The sequence below is a fragment of the Marmota monax genome, unplaced genomic scaffold, assembly GCF_021218885.2.
Source record: "Marmota monax isolate L192 unplaced genomic scaffold, Marmota_monax_Labrador192_F-V1.1 WCK01_AAM20220418_F8-fsc00088, whole genome shotgun sequence".
Classification (NCBI taxonomy): Eukaryota; Metazoa; Chordata; class Mammalia; order Rodentia; family Sciuridae; genus Marmota; species Marmota monax.
In genome coordinates, this window is record NW_026694492.1 from 3,384,678 (window position 1) to 3,405,791 (window position 21,114).

The following is a 21,114-nucleotide window of genomic DNA, read 5'->3' on the forward strand; positions in this document are numbered from 1 at the left end:
CTTTGGACTAAATATACAAAAACAAAAAGATATGGTCCCTGCCCTCATGGAGCTCACAGCCTAATTGAAGCAGACAAAGTCATAAATACAATGGCAAAGCATCAGGAAAGCATTATGGAAGAAGGAATTATTCTGCCTGGAGGATGCAGGGCAGGCTTCCCAGAGATGGAGACAATGGAGCTGGGCCTTGGATGAGGAGGAGTTCGCCAGATGGAAGGGAAGGGGGAAGCACATTCCAAGCAGAGGAAACAGCATATGAGCAAGCAGAATCTTGAAAGTGCATGCCATGGTGCAGGATGATGAGTGGTCCAGCGCAGCTAGAGCAGAAAGGTGCACACAAACTAAAGACACGAATTAGTTTTGGGTTTTTAATAAACTATAACTGTCAAGGAAGTAAATCTTCACATTACACTAAGTGTAGCTAAACTGTGATTGTGGAAACAATAGGATAATTTGAAGGCTTTCTGTTCATTTTGTAAATATTTGAGCCCCTTCCATAGGATCTGCACTGTGATTAGAATTTCCAAAAGGCAGTTTCAGAAATATGAATCTTAATTTTCTTTTATACATTTAAGAAGCAAAATAAATCACAGCTTATAGGCGTATCACCTTCACATATACATGGTCCCAACTTTTGCTAACTTGAGCTCCATATATTCCTACCACTATCTTTCATCCTTCTTAATATCTTCATAACTATTAACTCAAATTAACCCCATAGTTAAGCAATGCAGAAACAGTTTAATCTCCCCTTCCCATTCTGCCTCTCTAAACAAAAATGCCAATGCCCTATGGAAATCAATATAAGACATCATGTGAGACAATGTATTCTGCGCTCCATATCAATTTTTAGAAATCAACTATCATAAAACAAACTATTAAGCTAAATTATTAATAAAAATAAGTATGAAGCAGAGACCCCATGCCCTTCAGAAAAAGTTAAAAACACAGGGAAGAAGACAGCTTAGGTAAGAAAGTTTACTACATTGGACACCAAGTAACACTGTTTGCCAAGGTAGCTTAATGCTCAGGTAGATGGCAGCTTAGAGAAGGGTCAATGGGGAAAGGAAAAGAATTAACTTAGGTTAAATACTTGGCTAAATGTTTTTACACAAATGTCCATGTGTTTCTCACAATTATGCTAAAGGAAAATTTTTCTTACCTTGATTTTACAAATGAGAAGCCTAAAGCACTCAAAAGTTAAGAAAGTTGCCTATGCCTGTATCTACTAATAAGGAATAGAGCCAGTCCACCAAAACATGCCTTCAGAATCCTAAGTCCTTTCTACTCTATTACACTGCTTCTGGATTCCTAAAATCCATTCAGGACTCCAAAGACTGCAAAATTATAGCAGTCACATGCAAAGAAAGAAAAACCTGACTTCTCCCTCCATTTCTTTCAAACCAGTGGTGTGACACAATGGTGGTTATAGAAAAACAATTCAACAACTGATAATCAACGTATTAAAATTGTCCACTTAGGCATCCACAATGGTGACTTTAACTTCAACTCCTGGCTTACTGATGGAAGTAATCTGGTTAAACAATTTCAGAAAAGGTTAGGGGTATCCTCAGTGGCAGAGTGCTTCCCCAGCATGTGTAACAACACCCTGGGTTCAATCCCAGCACCAGAAAAAATAAAAACAAGAAAAACAATCTCATAAGTACTACACAAGTCAATGGGCCACTTGTGGGTTTTATGTTTATAGTTGCTCTTGAAGGAAAAGAAAGATATTGGGTTTTTGAATATAATTTCACTGTTTACATTGCTGTACAATAAACCATCAACCAACAGCTCAATAAAATTCAGAGCTAATGGAAGAAAACTGCAATCACAGTACTAGGATGAGATTATGCCCAAGAGTCAACATCTTCAACATCAAAAGTCAATATAAAATTGCCCTTCCTCAAACTTTGAACCTGAAAATTACAATTATGAAGTATGTGGTAAGGATATTTCCACACATTAAAATTTTTCCTCTTTTTAGGCAATAAGAATTTTGCTGGGCATTTTTGTGGTTTTTTTGTTTTGTTTTGTTTGTTTTTGTAGTACTAAGGATTAAGTAAGTACTTAGTACTTACTAAGCCCAGGAGAACTCTACCATTAGGCTACATATTCACCTTTTTCTGTTTATTTTTGAAACAAGGTCTCACTAAGTTGCCTGGAACTTTCAATCCTCTTATCTAAGCCTCCTGAGTTGCTGGGATTATAGGTGTGGGCCACTGCCCCCAGTTTTTTTTTTAAAAAAGTGGACAATTAATACTAACAAAGAAATCTTCTGTAAATAGAATCCAAATGGATCAAAAGGTGTAATATATACTGGCCTTGAGAAATACTGAAATGTTTTCTACTTTGCATGATGTACTTAGGTTCTCTCTGTGTAGGTACTGCCGAATAACAGGAAAAAAATCAATTTATAAGTCAAAGAGTTTTGCTGGGAGAGGAGGGGACAGAGGTTCAGATGGCCAATATTTCAGTCGTTAATACAACATAAAATACTCTTTGGAGAGCATTTGAAATAGCATATAGGTACAATAATAAATTAACCAACCTTATTTTGATTAAGAGGATCATTCCGAAGTCTCTGTTTGTTCTTCTGTAATTTACTAGGCATCATCTTTCCAGTTCTGAAGTCGAAACTACTGAGGTCAACCGTATTTCCCAGGTACCTTGCCAACTGAGGTTTGCTTCTGAACTTCTTCCCACTTGGACTAGAAGAAAGATAAAATTAATTGTACAAAAGCAGTAGTAATAGATATCTATATAAGTCTTTCCTTCATATTTTCCTTTCTGCCCCCAATGTTGCTACATTAAAAAAAATTTTTTTTAAGAAACTTTCTAACTTCATTAGAAAGGAGACAATGTGTCATCTAATATAACACTCTCTTAGATGCACCACTGGGGCATACAACAGATGTTGCTACAGATTATCCCACTAGTCACTCACCCAGTAACTGCCAGAGAACCCAAACAAGCTGCATACATAGAACAGCATGCACAATGCAAATTGTCTTCAAAATTACAAACTTACTTTTCAACTTCTGAAAATGCTGGGGTTTTTTCCAAAAGTATTTTATTTATACACACACACACACACACACACATATATACACACACACACACACATTATACACACAAAAGTATTTTATTTATACACACACACACACACACATATATATACACACACAAGTATAAACCAGTATACATATATATGTGTGTGCCAAGAGCAATCAGAAAAAAATTCTGATCAAATTCTGAAATCAATAACCCTTTTTAATCACTACTCACAACCTCAAAGACTCCATATTGTCTGATCTGAGCATATAAAATTTATAATAGGAAACCCTTGAATTTTGACATTTTAAATGTTCCTAGTATAATTATTAAAATGACAAAAAAAATCTCAGGCCAACATCTGTGAACCTGTTTATGCAATGCTGACATTAGTTTTGCTAGCCAAACTCCTATCTTGGGAGTAAGAAATATTGCCAAAACTGGAAAACTATAGAAGTGTCAGAATTATGAGGAAAACAAAACTAATCATTCCTGAAGTTTTTCTTGTAAGAAATTAATCTGGAAGAAAGTTTTTATAGAAAGAATGCCCTCAAAGTCTTATCTAATAGATTTCCTGAACCAATTGTATAGTCATTGTGATAACTCACCAGAAAAAAATTGTGAGAATTTCAGAAAAACTCTAAAAGAAGTCAGCATATCATATTTAAAAACTAACCTTGTACCAACTAATCACTATAAAATAAAGTCAACAGAAAGACAAAAACAAAAAAACTCTGAGAAATCAACAATACAATATTCCCCTGAAACAATAAAACAACTCTTTGGGTCAAGTTTAAACCAGTATACACCACTTGTCACATTCTACAGTATTCTGTCATCACAAACTTTAAGACAAATGAAGATCTTATCAACATTGTTTTTCCACAATCCCATGACTAAGTATTCCTGATACCAAATTCAAGATCTATAGAATTCAGTTAACAGATAAAAGATAACAAGGGCTGGGAGTGTAGCTCAGCAGTAGAGCTCTTGCCTAACGTGTAAGGCTCTAGGTTCAATCCCCAGAACTGCAAAATAAAAATAATAAAAGCAGATGGAAATAAAAACCAGAACATAATGGAATAAAACAAAGGAAGTAACAACCAAAATACACCAAGGGGCAGAATACAGGATCATATATAGCAAATTTCTAACATTAATTTCCAAAATGTTCAGTAACACAAAATAGCAAATAGCTTTCAATATTGTCTAAAACTTGAATCATCTCTGCCCACCACATACTTCTACCCCAAAACCTCATCTTCTGCATTCCCATCTATCAGCAGCATCAATGTCCACCTAGTACCTAATCCTCCAATCTAGACAGCCACATCACAATCCTTCACTGTTCCCCTCCACCAGCCACATAACCAGTACCAAATTCAAGTTCTAAATGTTCAGAGTCTCCTCAGTGCTGACAAAATAGTTTCACATCCTTAATAAGACTTTTAAAAGTTTTTAATTTACTTCCCAGATTCTTTTCCTACAAGCCTTGGTGCTGTGATTCTAACAAAGTCACCAAAATATGTCATATACCTTTGCTGTTCCAATCATGCCAACATGTCACCTCTCCTCATAAGCCTTCTATTACTCTCCAATTCAAGTTTAAAATAATTCTACTATCCTCTGCAATACTTATTTGTTTGTTTGTTTATTGGTACTGGGGATTGAACCCAGGGGTGCTCAACCACTGAACTACATCCCTTTTTACATTTTATTTAGAGACAGGATCTCAATGAGTTGATTTGGGCCTCACTAAATTACAGAGGTTGGCTTTAACTCAAAATCCTCCTGCCTCAGCCTCCTGAGCCACTGGGATTACAGGTGTAAACCACCACACCCAGCTCACAAGTCTATTTCATTACAATTTCTATACATTTCCGAAATGAGTCCAACAACCAGAAATTATGATGCCACATTTTTTAAAATATTTTCTTAGCTGTCAATGGATTTTTATTTATTTATATGTGGTGCTGAGAAATGAACCCTGTGCCTCATTTCACACATGCTAGGCAAGTGCTCTACCCCTGAGCCATGACCCCAGACCCTGATGCCACTTTTTAAAACCCTCAAACATCATACACAAGATAGTACTGAACAAGGTAACTTTCTGAGAGCAAGAAACCATCAACTGAATAAGAAAGGATGTGGTTTTCATTTGCAGACACAATGAAATGATAAACACCATGCTTACTTAAACATTATTTTGCATGAAATTTTGAAAATTAAACTGGAAAATATTTTTATGATTATTATGTTATACTTCAAAAGAAATAGAATAGTAATAAAAGATCCAAACGAATTTGAAAAATTGGTGAAAATTTCTCTGCTCTTAGGTCACTTATATAATTATTATTTTAATTAAGCTAGAATACTCATGTAGCCTTTATCATCAGATGTTCAAGTTACTAGTAAAGAGGATTCTGATAAACTATTCAATGTGCTTCAAAAATGAAAACAAAAAAATCTCTCCACAAAATAAAATGACAAGTCTCAATCAGGTTTCCCTCAAAAGATCTCTGTAGTACAATAAAAAGGTGAGCTCAGGAACAGACCCTGATTTGACTGACAAATTTTCCAGAAGGAAACATTCAGGCAGCAACTTTTGCCAAAAAGATAAGCACTACTGATTTTGGCATGTAGTTGTAATAAGTAATTTTTTTACATAACAGCTGAAATGTCAAGTACCTATTGCATCTGAAACCCTACTAAAGCCTCACCACTACACTGCTCTATGGAACAAAATTCATGTGAGACATATCCATTTTCGACACCTCTCCCTCAAGCCAAGAAAATGTAAATAGGTACCTAAGAACTCCACAAGCTATATTGGGTTGGGGCTGCAGCTCAGTTGTAGCTTAGCACCATGCATGGCCCTGGGTTGGATCTTCAAAGTCAAAAAGACAAGCAAAGGCTGTATTAATGAAATGTGATTCCGTAAATTAAAGACCAAAATTAATAGTTTAACCTGGCTTAAAATCATTCCAATATTTACTATTTTTTAAAATATCAAGGCATTATTTTTAAAAAATGCCTGACATACTACACAAATAAATTATTAATGAAAAAAAAAAAGGTTCAAGTCAAGTTTTAACTACTAGCATATCCAAAAGCATTGGACTATCAACTGACAAGTAGTACATTCCTACTCATTCTGTTACTACCTCCTATGACTAAAAAATAGAATTCTATGAAGCATTTGTATTTGGACAGCTATAGTAATCTGTCATGCATTAAATGCTGTCTTCAGGAAAAAAAAAAAAATACAGAACAAGCCAGGCATGGTGGCACATGCCTATAACCCCAGCAACTCTGAAGGCTGAGGAAGAAGGATCCCAAGTTTGAGGCCAGCCTCACCAATTCAGCAAGACCTCTCTCAAAAAAAATAAAAAGGACTGGGAATGTAGTTCAGCAGTGAAACACCCCTGTGGCTCAATCATCCCCAGTACCAAAAAAAAAAAAGAGGAGGAGGAGAAAAAACAGAACTAGCCATCCTCTCTTCTATGACTACTCTAACTTTTGTTCAGTTCTTTAAGAAGAGTCAGCCTAGCTTCCCCAAGAAATGTTAAGACCAGAGACCTTGCTCTGAAGGAGATGAAGACAAGCAACAGAACGCAAGTCTCAGGGTATAGTTCAAAAATAAATCTACCCATGAGATACAGACCATCTGCACAACTGCAGACTGACCCTGGAAGTCAAAAACTGAGGACATAAGCTCTGGTCTGACCCAGAACGATTAAGTTACCACCCAACTGCCCTCTAAGATGACTGTTCTAGATCCCAATCTCAGAAACACCAGGACTTACAAAAGTGACTGTTACTTATTCTTAAAGTATCAATTCATAATGTGAGGAAATTATTTTTTTAAGTCTAGTAGTTTGGTGAAGGATATTAGTCATTTTCAGCTTTCTCTGCCCAAAGTGATTACTTCTAATCCCAGTAATAAAATACTGTTTCACTTTCAACCACATAGAAAAATTCCCTGTCAACTGCCCTTTTGATATGCCATTCCTGAACTAACACCTTTGTGATCACACCTTTAATTTCTGCTACCCATTATTAAAATACCCTAAAGACAAGGACTAATAGAAAATCAAAATTGAGTTGTATTTTTCCAGTTCATATAAGAACACTGAACCTTGCTTCATTTCAATTAAACTGTTTAAAGCAATTCTTAAACCCAACTCCATCTTAGGGTATCTTTATAAATACAAATTCTCAAAAAGAAATTTTATCTGATGTCAAACTTTCAGATCTAAAAAAAATGCAACCAAAACACCAGAATACTTAAACTAGTCAGCTTAATTTAGTGGTATTCATACTTTTTATCACACTGTGGACTTACCTGTCTTTATCACTGCCTGAGCTAGACAACTAAGTTGCCAGTTGTATGGCATAAAAAGTATATCTTCAGAAGACCTACTTTGTGTATGTGAAATGACAGTCTTCAACTATCCCTTTAATATAAAAGTTCCAATACTAAAAATTCTACAGCAACGGAGATTTGAGACTAAAGAAACATCAACTTTCTAATTTTTTTAACCTTTTTATGTGTTAAACTGTACTTGTTAGCTTACAAGTTAACTGTTCAAATAAAAGATTTCCCTAACTTTTAACTAATAATTGGCTCCAGAAATCAAATTTTAGTAGACATGAAAAATATGAAATTAGAATAATCTTTTTGTACTAAAGTATAAAACCTATAATCAGAAAAACCATCAAATCAATAAAAGAACAGAAATCAAAATCAAAACACACACAACAAAAAAAAACTAAAATATCATCATTCCCCTCTTCACAACTCTTTTCCTCGTGACCTTTAAATGTACATTTTAAAATAGACCATCCTAAGCCCCCTTTTTATTATGTTTCTGACATATTTCTATCTATTCTTATATTGTATGATTTATCTTATGTCATTTCTACCTCCCATGTCAGATCAGTTATTAAATAATCATCCTGGGCCCATCCTTTATTTCCATTGCCACTGCCCGGTACATGTCTTTATCATCTCAGATCTAAATAACCATGACAGACTAACTGATTTGATATTTGCTAGACTCTTCCCATTCTTAGCTATCCATACTGCTCTTCATAAAATACCACTTTGATCACAGTTCCTCTTTAAAAGCCTTCAATGTAAATTTGATTTTAAAAATGTAAGTATAATCTGTATTGTAGTTTTCATGTTATCAGTTAAAATAAATTTAATTTTAAAATAAAATAATCCCATAAATATGTATAATTTTTATATATTGCTTAAAAATTAAATTTCTAAAAATAGGCACAGTGTTGCACACCTACAACCACAGCATTTTGGGAAACTGAGGCAGAGGGATCCTAAGTTCAAAACCAGCCTTAGCAACTTACGGAGCCCCTGTCTCAAAGTAAGAAATTTTTTTAAAAGAGCTGGGGATGTAGTTCAGTGGTAGAGTAACCCTGGGTTCAAACGCCAATACTGCAAATAATTAAATACGTTCAACAAACTTTACCTCATTAGCAAAAGGAAGCCAAATATCTTAGCAATTCATCTGAGATCCTTTTCCATCTGGCATCCTTTTTACCATTCAACCCTACTTTCCACTTCTCCTACCTAGTAACATTTGCTTCAGCCATACTGATTTTTTATTCACTCTATCCTGTATAGGCTGAATGGTTTGAAACGGTCTTTTACATGGTCCACAAGGTATGATTTTGCCTCCAATATCCAAGATCTCCATCTAATATTCTATCTCTACTAAAAACTCTCCACAGAAATAAGCAATGTCAGTTCTTCCTACAGCAAGTAAATGTTGGTTTCTCTTCTAGTTCTGCAATAGAGTTCCACATGGTTATAAAACTTCCACAAGTTTAAACCTTACCTTCACAGATAGCTATTGAAGTACTTTTTTATGAATTACATTGTATGATGTTAGATTTGCTTCAAATAGTGAAGGGTGGGTTACAGTAGTGGATTTATTGTGTGTGACAGGGATGCAGTAAGATTGATCATGTGTTGACAATGGTTTTGTACAGTTCTACTTTTAAATATACGTTTGACAAATTCTACAATAAAATATTTTAATGTAAACTAAAAATCATGCAAGCTCTTTTCCCTGAAAACAGGAAAGTGGTTTTTAAAAATATCAAGATTTTGCCCAAGTATATCTGATCATTAAACAATTTCCTTGGCTGTGGGGATGGAGGTGGAGAACTATACATTATTAATTAGGAAAAATTTCTTTATTTGGCTGCTGATAAGATGGGACAGCATTCCTCTTTTTCTTCAACATTAATGTTCAAGGAAGTCACAATTTTATAAGATATAAAAGAAATAAACCAAATTCTGTACCAATATCATTTCATTCCATAAAGTAGCACTTAATGTGACAAAAATTACAAAGAGTATATTACTGTAGCTAATTATGACACCTCTACATCTGGTTTAATAGGAAAAAATAAAAGACCAGGTTGACTAAAATCTGAAAATGAAAAATGCAGATACTAACTAATTTTATACCACTGCTTTAAGGCTCTTGTTTTCTCAAAATAAAAAAGAAAAATACTGTTTATTTTAAATTAGGGATGAGACACTGCCATAGAAATGTCAGAAGAAATTAAATGTTTAAGAATTATGTGAAAATATAGTTGGGGGTGAGTTGAGATAAGACAAGATTTGCCAGAAGTCGATAACTGTTAAAACTGAATAAGTATGGGGAATTCATTATACTTTCCTATCTACTTTTACATGTATGAATTTTCCCTTAATAAAAAGCATGTGTCTACGCACCCCCCCCACACACACACACAAAATATATACATATATGCACAGACAAATGTATCTAAAAACAGACTGAAAAACACTGTTAAAATATTAACAGTAGTTCTTTGGGGAACTATAATGATTGTCATTTTCTTCTCCATACTATTCTACATTTTCTACATGGAGCACAAATTGCTCATAACAAAAAGTGTATTATTTTGTAAAGCCCTGAAAAATGTTTATAGTCTAAAATTTGCTCTAATCACAATCACACTTCAAAATATAATAAAGTACTGTTAAGTCTTCACATAATTACTAAGCACATGCTTCTACTTGATTGGTTAAATTAAGTGAGGAAAAAGGAACTAAAATTTTATTGACCTGACTATCTACCATCTATCTATTCATACTAAATGCCCTACATGTATTCATTTAATCTCAAAACTCCATGATGCAGAATTCTTACCCTTAATTTATATTTTAAGGAATCAGAGGTTTATAGAAAATTAAAAACGTGTTCACATTAAAACAGTAAAGCACAATTCAAGTCCCACTCTTCTGAATCCAAAGTCCCCATTCTTTATTCTAAATCAGGGCTACTATTCCTCAGATCAGTTCACAAGTACATGGGAAGCATTTAGAGACTGCAGTTAACTTGACAAGTAAATATATGACTATGGAATTTAATAATAAAAAATTGCAACATGTATTTTGTGTATCCACTTCTACTTCATTTTTATATCATTTTATTGTAGCTCACTCCGCTTTTAACATACTATATATAACCAGCATCTTCACAATTACAGAAAAAGCAATATTATCCTCCAAAATAATTCAAAAGCAATTTTTGAATTTTATTCTTTTCAAGCAAAGAATAAAAGAATGGTTTCTAATATTAAAAAGGAAATAAAAAATTCTATAGCTCCCTTCGTGTCTAAAAATCTACATATATACAATATAAATAAATACTAATAATACAAATAAATACTACAAACACACAAATTTAAAATAAAATAACATTTACTTCAGCTACTCAATATCTGTATAGCTGATTTGGCACAAGGCAGACACTGGGTAGAGCAAGGGGACACAGGACAGCCCATCTACAGCCAGCATTAACCCACCAGTCTTCCAGATTTAATAGAGAAACATATTAACTATTTGCTTCATTCAGCAAGATAATACCAAACTTCCACATACCAGGGACCATACTATATACTGAAGATTCAAAACTGAATCCAACCAACTCCCTAACCAGGGAGGTTCTGAATCTGGTAGATGACAAAGATGTGCTAACTAGTTATTACAGCAAATGTTAGCATTAACAGAATTACACTCAAAATGACATGTTGCAGGGGGGTCCTCCAACAGCCTCTGAGAAAGGTTTTTTAAAACCAACAAAGCCTTATTAAAAAGAATTTTAAGGATATTCTTCCTTGCTCTGTGAATACTTGCAGCATAAAAAGAACAATGGAAAAAGAACACCAAAAAACAGCATTCAATGAGAAAAAAAAAATCTTTAAAAGGGGATTTGTTCATCATCTCACTTTTGTAAATTACTCATAATACTTCCTAACAAATGTTAGGTGAATACCTGTAATCCCAGCCTCGGGAAGTTGAGACTGGAGGATCATGAGTACAAGATCAGCCTTAGCAATTTAGGGAGGCCTTCCGCAACTTAGTGAGACCCTGTCTCAAAATAAAAACCAAAAAGAACTAGGGATGGAGCTCAGTGGTAAAGTATCCCTGTGTTAAATCCCCAGTGCCAAAATAAATAAACCTGACAAGTGCTAATAAGCATTCAATTTTAAAATCGGATTTTTATATTTTATATCTTATTTTTAAATTTTATATTATATCCACAGAGTTAAGTTATATCACTTTCCCAAACTAATGAGTTTGAATTTATATTATAATGAAAATGAAGACAGCCAAACGATGAGATCCCAGATATTACTTAAATTTTATTCTATTCCATACTTCTTATTTTCCTTCATTGGAAATTTAATTTTGAGAAGTTCTGATAAAATTAAATAAAAATTCCCTTTACAAATTTCCTACTCAATTCTCAGTGGAAATGGCTCAGGGCAATAAAAGAACAATAAGGAAGAGCTACAAAGGGTATTAATTTCAGGCCAAACAACAAGTCCATGAAATAAGAGTTGACAGCTTATTAGGTCTTTAGAAGATCCCAAAGATAATTTTTAAAATTATGAATTATTATCCCCACTAAAAAAATTTTTGAAATCAGTTTCACTGTACAAACAACCGCTTTTGTTCCAATAATTAAATTATTTTAAAAATGACTATATCTTACAAATAAAATTTTAAAAGTAATTTTTAAAAATCATCTATCAATTTCAGTTGGAGATTATTTTTAGAATGCATATGCATCAGTTCCCTTTGAGCTATGTATTTCCTCTAATACAGGTATTGCGGGTATTGTGGCAGGTGAGATTTTTGCATGTCAGATTCTAAAAATCAGATGTAGGACAGATGGCAATGTTGCACCTCAACAAAAATTCCTCTAGCATATCACAAAAAGATGTGCTGGTATAGCTAATGGAGAAGTATTCACACCACACCGGTATCTTTCATTTCTGGACCCAAGCTTCAATTATACATACAATATCAAGAGGAATAAAACAAAAGCATGCCAAACTTTGTATAATTAAACAAGCTCATAACTAATATTTTGATTCCTTTCCTCTCTCCGACTACAGAACTTGTCTAAAAATTAGTCTTTAGGCCAGGTATGGTGGTGCACACCTGTAATACCAGTGGCTTAAAAGCTTGAGGCCAGAGGATCACAAGTTCAAAGTCAGCCCTGGCAACTTGTCGAGGCCCTAGGCAACTTAGTAAGACAGTGTCTCAAAATAAAAAATAAAAGGGGCTGGTGATATGGCTCAGTTATTAAGCACCCTTGAAAAGATCTTTAGGGACCAAATGTGGTGGTGCACACCTGTAATCCCAGCAGCTGAGGGTGCAGGTGCTGAGACAGGAGGATCATGAGTTCAAAGCCAGCCTCAGCAATGGTGAGGTGCTTAACAACTCAGTGAGACCGTGTCTCTAAATATAAAAAATAGGGCTGAGGATGTGGCTTAGTGGCTGAGTGCCCCCGAATTCAATCCCCAGTACCAAAAAAAAAAAAAAGATCTTTATGGTACATTTCAACTTTATCTCAACTGTGAAAGCAGTAAATAAACTTCTTCAGCAACCCATATAAAACTATCATGAGATGAAGCTAAATTCAGTCTACAAGCAACAATTTGTTTTTTTCTAATTTAAATGAAAGCTTTTAAAATGAAAACCTACAGCTTGCTCCTTAGGGCATGTGCTGCCTATCTGAATATCTGAGAAATAATAGCGTTACTCCTAACATAAATCAGAGACAAAATATTTCTGAACAAACTGATCATTTATATTACCCAGAATATTTCTTTAATTATGTTAATATACTACTAGTTTTCATTGTTTTCTTCCAGTATTACATAAAGCTGGAAGGTTATCCTTTGGTACAATGGCTTCACTATCAAATTTATCATTTGCCATCTTCAGGATGCGAGTATAATAGTAAAAAATTACATTACTCTAGTTGCACACCAAGCTCAATAAAATAGATTATACATGAGGTGTTGCAATGTTTGAGAATATGAGTAGAGAACTTTATTCTAGGCAGCACAAAAAAGTAGTTAAGAGTTCTGAGTTCTGAAGTTAAAACACCTATTTCAGGATTCTACCTCTGCATTTACCTGCAGTATAACCTCCAGCTTATTACTTCACTGCCCTGTGCAAACTTCCCATCTGTAAAAGGGAAGTAATTGTACCCATGCCTCCTAGAAATATAAAAATCCAATATAATTCATGTAAAATAATTCTAATAAAAGTACTAATAGCTGACAAAATTCAGAAAGTGTGACACACAATACATAGTTAAGGCACACAAGACCCTATGCTAATATACTATACACATACTGTTTTTTTGTATCTGTGTACTATGAATATCCCATTCGCCATTTTCACAATATCCAAATATCCAAAATCCCAGAAAAAAATTCCTTCTACTGTACCCTCACATTAATGATGAAAATTAAAAACTCAAAAATCTTAAGACATAATAAAATAACCTTACAAATTTCATCCCAACACCATAGGCAATATAAATAAAGCAAAAACTAAGAAGTCATTTAAGGCTTGTTTTTACAAAATTTGAGGTGCAATATCAATAGATAAACATTTATTTAGCATCTCTGTGTTCAGTATCGTGTTTAGGGGGAAGGAAGACAGCTATGTGAGAAAACCACAGGTTCCACAGTAATGAATATGAAAGCAATCCAGTAAGTGCCAGGTTTAACTATAAAGGAATAACCAGGAAAAATAAACTGGCTAGCCAGGCATGGTGGCACACACCTGTCATCACAGCGACTCAGAAGGCTGAGGCAGGAGGATCACCAAGTTGGAAACCAGCCTCAGCAGTTTTGAGAAACCCAACCAACTTAGTGCCCTACCCTAGCAAAAATAAAAAAGGCTGAGGATATAGCTCAATGGTACAGTGCCCCTGGGTTCAATCCCCAGTAACTAAAAATAAATAAACAAAAGAATATACAGGCTAAGCATCTCTTATCCAAAATGCCAGAGACCAGAAGTATTTCTAATTTCAGATTTTTTTTCAGGTTTTGGAGTATTTACACATACAATGATGACAAACTTACGGGATGGGACCCAAGGTTAAACATAAAATTAATTTGTTTCATAACACCTTATACATAGAGCCTGAAGGTGATTTTATGCAATAATTTTAGTGCATTTTGACTGTGATCTATCATATGCAGCCAGGCATGGAAAGTTCTACTTATATTGCTTTGTCTGCAATTTTCAGATTTTGAAGCATTTCAAATTCAGATTTTTGGATTAGAGATGTTCAATACGTAACATGGGGAAAGTCTTTTTACTGAAATCTAACATGACTTTAATAATAAAGATATTTAAGAACTGTAACAACGGTCACATTCACTCCCCTGGTCCATTCAACCAGTTTTCTACAAATATTACCCAGAAGACTGTTTGGGTTTTTGTTTTTGTTTTTAAACACAAAAGAAATGATGGAAGTTTGGTTAGACTTTGACATCCTTGATGTTTCAGAACTCAGACCTTCAAAGCATGATTCCAGTCTTTAATAACAAGTGGAATATACCTCTACAAATTTTAAACCTATTTATATATACAATCCATACAACTGGGGTTAGCTATTAAGAATTGTTTTTTCTTAATTAGTCCTTAAATATGTCTAAAGCTTCAAGAGATCTACAAATATATATGAGGTACAGGTAACAAACATACCCATCTTACAACTGTTTAAGGTGGCACCCCTCATTACTGAGGAGTTGGAATACCACCTCCATGTCCCTCAATTCCTAGGCTCTGCTGCCTTCCCTATGCTCCTATTTTCATTAAGATCACTCATGATTTTATAGACCTCAACTGAATCTGAGTCCTCTTTCCAGATCAAGAATGCGAAATCTTTTTTAATTTTTCTTCTTATGCCTATGCTCGCTGCATTTACTTTAATTCTCTGGTTCCACTGGACCTTTTTTCCCCCAGAGAAGTGTTCTATACAAACGCATCATAACTTTTTTAAGAATCAAAAATGTTTACTACTATGCTTTCAATATCCAAACAGATGATATGTTGTGACAGCAACTGTAACAGTTTATCATGACCCCCAGTTACAACCTAGACTCTAAAACACAAGTTTAGATGTGACTTTAAAAAAGGCAAGCGAGAGTTATTTAAGGATCCTATGAGGAGGAAAATACTTCAAAACTACCAATGGTCAAGTCTTATATAGGGAACCCAAAACTAGAAATGATACGATCTAGGAGACGAGTTAGAAAATTACTCTTCCAATGATGGGTTCAAATGATGGCAATGAACTTTTTCAGAAACTATAGCAATGGGCTTGATAATTTTTTTATCAAGCCACATCCTTTTAAAAAGCTTTGGATGATATATGAACTGCCATAAGACTATCAAGAATCCTAATAAAAGGCATAATGATATTGCTTAACTGGAACCAGAGCCATGCCCTCCTATTAGAACTTGGCAATTTCAAGAAGCAACCAAAAATATTCTACCAAAATATGAAGCTTTCTCCATGGGCTTAAATTCAGTCCAACTAACAAGTGTCAGCCACACCGTATGTTAATAGGCACAGATTACTTTAAATTAATTTCCCCAGGGGCAGGCTAATTCAGGGGATAGCATTATTAGCATCTGTGTGAAAAACTGGGGGCAGGTGTTCATTAACAACAGAGTTCACTTTTAAACCCATCTATTTAATATGACAGAGGCTTTGTGATCTATTGGTTTTTTTCAAGAGGGGGGTGCACATGGGGACACTAGTGTGTAAAACACAACACTGTGGGTTGAAAAATAATTTGTCCTCTTTTAAAATAAATAGGTGACCACCATCATTCATCACAGAAAGCTGAAGTCACAAGTAAAAGTAAAGTCACAAGTAAAAGTAATTACTATATTGCTGTCACACCATGCTACATATTATTCTACTGTTTCAGAAAGTAACCTCTCAGAAGGAAATCAAGATAGGGTATTAACAATTCTGAGACTAAGACTTTGTAGGCAGTCAATAAACTATAGACAACTCTCTTTCTAAACCTGAACAAAACACAAGTAACAGAACTCTGTTCAATGTGTCCTTTCCATTTTGCATAAACAAGTAAAAAGCAAATTATTCTGCAGCATCTCATAAAAAGGACTGTACAGTAATTATCACTAAAATGGTCTTTGATTTGCCTTAAGATGAATTTGCTTAGAAAGTTTGTTTTAAATCAATTCTATCAGATTTTTCTGCCATAAAATATTTACCACATTTGTATAAAAATTTTAACAGCCGAGCACGATGACACATGTCTGTAATCCTCAGCTACTCTGGAGACTGAGGCAGGAAGATCATAAGTTCAAGGCCAGCCTGGTCAACTTAGCAAGATGCTGTCTGAAAAATAAAAAGGGCTGGCAGTGTAACTTAGTGGTAGAGCCTTTGCCTAGCATGTTCAAAATACTGGGTTCAATCCCCATTGTCCCCCGCCCAAAAAAAATTGACAACACGCTCAAGAAAATGTTTTAACCACATTTGAAATGTGCACAACAACCTTTCTATTTTCTTGCAGCGCTGGGGATCAAGCCCAGGGCCTTGACCATGCTAGGCAGCACTCTACCATGGAGCTATCCCCCTAACCCAAAGTTCTAGCTGTGTTATTTTAGAGACAGGGTCTGGCTATGTTGCCCAGGATGGCCTTGAACTCCTTGGCTCAACAGATTTTCTGCCTCAGCCACCCAAGTATTTGTAACTACAGGCATGTGTCACGGTGCCCCCAGAGAGGGCACTGAGAGGGAAGAGAGGAGAGAAACACTTTGCAATAACCAAAAGTTAGTTTGAACAAATACATCACCCCCAAAACCAAACAAACTATATCCCAAGAGAACTGCCACAGGATGTGAAATTGAAAGTTTAAGATGCTCAACTGCAACTAGACCCTCAAGGAGTTCAATCCCAGACACAGAATATTCTTGTCAAATGTAATTGCCTACATCAGCCCACAGTTCACAGAAGGTTATACAGACTGCCTACTCAGAAAACAGAATGTGCTATAAATGAAAGAACACATAAAATTGAACAATTGTGAATAGCACTACATGAAACAAATGAATTTGGAAAAAGAAACTTTTTTTAACTACAAAAACTTTTATAGCATTAAATCAAATATTTAATCATAGGGAAATTCAAAATAATCACTTGTATGTTTTTAAAAGTAAGTTTTTCATTATATCATTTCAGATTTCAAGATGTGTGGTCTCAAGTTAAAATATAAATTGTAGTGCAGCATCACCTTTTTTATAGTTTTTTAACTTAAAAGGGTGAGATGAATTTACGGAAACTACTCATCCATACATTTGACAGCCATCAAGAAAATGTTCAGGGACTGAACAGACAGTTCACTTGTCTACAGATGCCAGAGGCCCTGGGTTTGATCCCGGCAATCACCAAAAAACAAAACAAAAAAAAAAAAAAGTATCAACACTAACTCAACAGAACTCATTCTTGTATGTACTTATGTACAGACGTTTGTGTAACTATTTTAAATCTATTTGAGAACTCGCAATTCATAAACATTATATTATAGGTATACACACATTTTCCCAGTAGAATGACAGAAGAGAAATCCTTCATAACATTATTCAGATGGCTAACTGGCTCCAACACTCAAACACGCTCCCGAAATATGCTTCAGTCCATAAACACGGCCCTCCAAACCACTGGATACAACATGTTTATACTCTTCTCTAAATGAAAAGGCTTATAAGAAAATTCCTTAAACTTATTTATAATACAATTCCACAAATTTGTTTATAATTCCAATAGTATCGATAACCACAGTTTCCTGAGTTTACTATTAGACAAACTAAGGACATGAACATCATGACCACAGGATTGTAAGACTACATTAAGGTGGAAAACTCTTAAGTATTTAAACCAGAATTCTCAACCTTACCCTGGTAACATTTGGGGGCAGATAATTCTTTATTGCGGGGGCTGGCGTATGTATTATAGGATAGCATCTCTGGCCTCTATCCGCTAGATGCCAGTAGCAATCCCTCCCCAGGTGTGAGAAGCGTAAATGTCTCCAGACATTGCCAAATGTTCCCTGGGGGGCAAATGCTGGTCTAGGCTTCTAACAACTTAATATACAGTGTTTCCGATGTCAAAAGAGAACACGTTCTGCAACACCAAAGAGCTCCAAAAAACTTCAGACATTCTAAGTGGCTACTTCATATGAAACTTTCCTGGATGCCACCAAGTACTGAAACCTTGTTCCTGTGCATGATTAAACAACTCTTGTGATGATGAATCTAGGACAGGCTGGGACAAGAGCCAACGGTGACTGTGTTTTATAGTTTCGATGAATTACACCTTCTTTTTAACCCTTCAGTGTACTAACCATCCCTGCTAGAGTAACCCTTTCTTCAAAACTATCTTCCTTGACGCCTGGACCTAAGACACCCTTACCTTCCAGACTCCACCTCTCGCTATGCTAGGGTCAATCTCACCCAAGGGTTCCAGACACCTTCCACTACCAGGCCTGCCTGTCCTTGCCACATACCCTTGGGGCCCCTGCTCCCATCTTGCATCCCCGGACCTAGCCAGCTCTTGACCCTTGACCTCGGCCTGACCCCGTGGACCCCTCCCCGCCCCCAGGGAGGTACCTGAAGTAGTAGACATCGCTCTTGCCGGCACTGAGCCCAGATTTTCGGATCACTTCCTCCTTCTTCCATCCGGGGGGGAGGGCCGGGCAGTCCATCCTCTTCCCGCTCTCCGTAGCCCGGGGTCCCCTGGGCCCCGGCCCCGCGCTCCCCGACGGGAAAGGGACCGGCTCCCGCCGGGGGGCGCCGCCGCCACCGCTGCCGACGCCGCAGCCGCCGCTGCCGCCGCCGTCGCCGCCAAGGCCGCTGCCGCCACTCGGGGGACGGCCGCGGCCCCGGCCCCGGCCCCGGCCCCGTCCACGGCCACGGCCCCGGCCCCGGCCACGGCCACAGACGCCGCCGCCCCGGCCCACCTGCTTCCACCGCCCCCGGCCACGGCCGCCGCCCCGAGCGCCTTCCCTGCGCACGCCGCTCACCGGGGACGGGGCGAGCGCGCTGCCCTGGCCCCCCTGCTCTATGGCGGAGTCGCCGCCAGCGCCGCTGCCGCCCGCCGCGCTCTCCCCCTCCTCCTGCTCCGGGCAGCAGCGGCCTCCCCCCGGGTGCGCGCGCATCCAGCCCCCTCCCCAGCCGGCGCTGCGCTTCTTCCGTAACCGAGCCCTTGGAATCCCGGAGACCCGCCCCGCCCGCAGCGCGGCGCGCGGGGGACGCGCGCAAGCATCATAGAGCGGGCGCGCACAGAGCGGCCCTCCCGCCCGGGGCGTGGCCCTGGCCGCCGCCTCTTAGGTCCTCCAAGCGCTCGGGGCAGCCATGTTGTCTCCGCCTCCCCGGGGACACGCCCCCGGTCCCCGCCCTCTTTGCCCCCGGCCGCGCCCTTCCGGCCCCCAGTCCCCACGAGGCGCGCTGGGCCCGGAAGGCGGTCGCCCGAGTCGCCAGGGACGGTGTCTAGCCGACTGCGGCTACGGTGTTTCCAAAGTGGTTAACTTCCCCGTGGTTTGATATTACCCGTGTCTGCTTCCCGATTAAAAGGCAAACCAGACCACGGTTTATATTTACTAGCCCCGCTGTTCTCTTAGCGGGATACTTAGGTACCCCTTTCGCCCCGAAAGCCACGGCTTCCCAGGGAGCTCAGGGTAAAGGAATGAGGAAGTGTCCTCCGGAGCTGGCTTCAGGGCCATCGACCAGTTCGCCTAGGATTTTATGAGTTTACGGGAAGGAATAAGATAATTTGGACTATTCCCTTCAGTCCTGAGCGGTTTAATTCTAATTTCTTAGAATAACCAGAATCTCCAAATCCAGCTAGAATTTACCAAATATTCTGGAATCTTAATTTAAATTTTTTTGTCTTAACACAAAAATCAATGGGGTTTGACTTGCTAAATACTCCCTTGTGTTGAAAGTCCAACTTTAGCACCAGCCTTTAGGAACTTGTGTGGAACTCATCACGGTTTGCTAACTCATCATTCCGGAGCAGTTATTAGAGGGTAATGGCGAATAGAAAAAGGAAACATTTAAAATTTACATAATTTTTACAATTTTATAAATTTAATGTCTGTAGAAATATCCTATTGAAATTCAAGATGTTATGAAATATTTGGAAGATTGAAAAGCGTAAAGCACAATCAGATAAAGGTTTCTTTAAAGCTAGGCACTAAAAGTTGAAGACCAAGTTTAATGTATAGAAATAATTGGCTCATGTAATGGAAAATGGAAATCTGATTTGCCTCAATGCGCAAACATCTCTTACACACAAACCTGTCTTTGAGCAAGACATTCTTTCGTGTCCTTGATTAGAGAGAAATTGGGTTGGGGATATAGCTCAGTGATGTGCACAAAGACAAAGGTTTGAGTCCCAGCAACACCTGCATACAGCAAAAAAGTACATTTATTAGAAATATAGTAAGAGCTTCCTACAGGCAATCTGTCTCAAAACGTGGCCAACAAAGAATTAGATGCTAAAGGCAAGTTATCAGGACAGAGGTTAGAACTGGAAATGTGTGCATTTAGGAGTTATTTGTGAAAGTGACAATTGAAGGAGACCCTGCAAGTAATAAGCAAGTAAAAAAGCTTGCCTGGGGCTGGCGTTGTGGCTCAGCAGTAGA

At 37.2% G+C, this 21,114-nt stretch overlaps 1 protein-coding gene across 1 annotated transcript in view; it reads right to left on the minus strand.

Moving 5' to 3' along the window:
• The window catches only part of Mbd2 (methyl-CpG binding domain protein 2), a 71,031-nt gene extending 51,337 nt beyond the window's left edge, over positions 1 to 19,694 (minus strand). The window contains exons 1-2 of the mRNA XM_046419456.2: positions 19,079 to 19,694; positions 2,552 to 2,711 (exon numbers count right to left, since the gene is read on the minus strand). Of these exons, the coding sequence (XP_046275412.1) occupies positions 2,552 to 2,711; positions 19,079 to 19,626 (708 nt within the window). The 5' untranslated portion in view covers positions 19,627 to 19,694. The remainder of the gene's footprint in view (positions 1 to 2,551; positions 2,712 to 19,078) is intronic.
• Between the last annotated feature and the right edge of the window lie 1,420 nt (positions 19,695 to 21,114).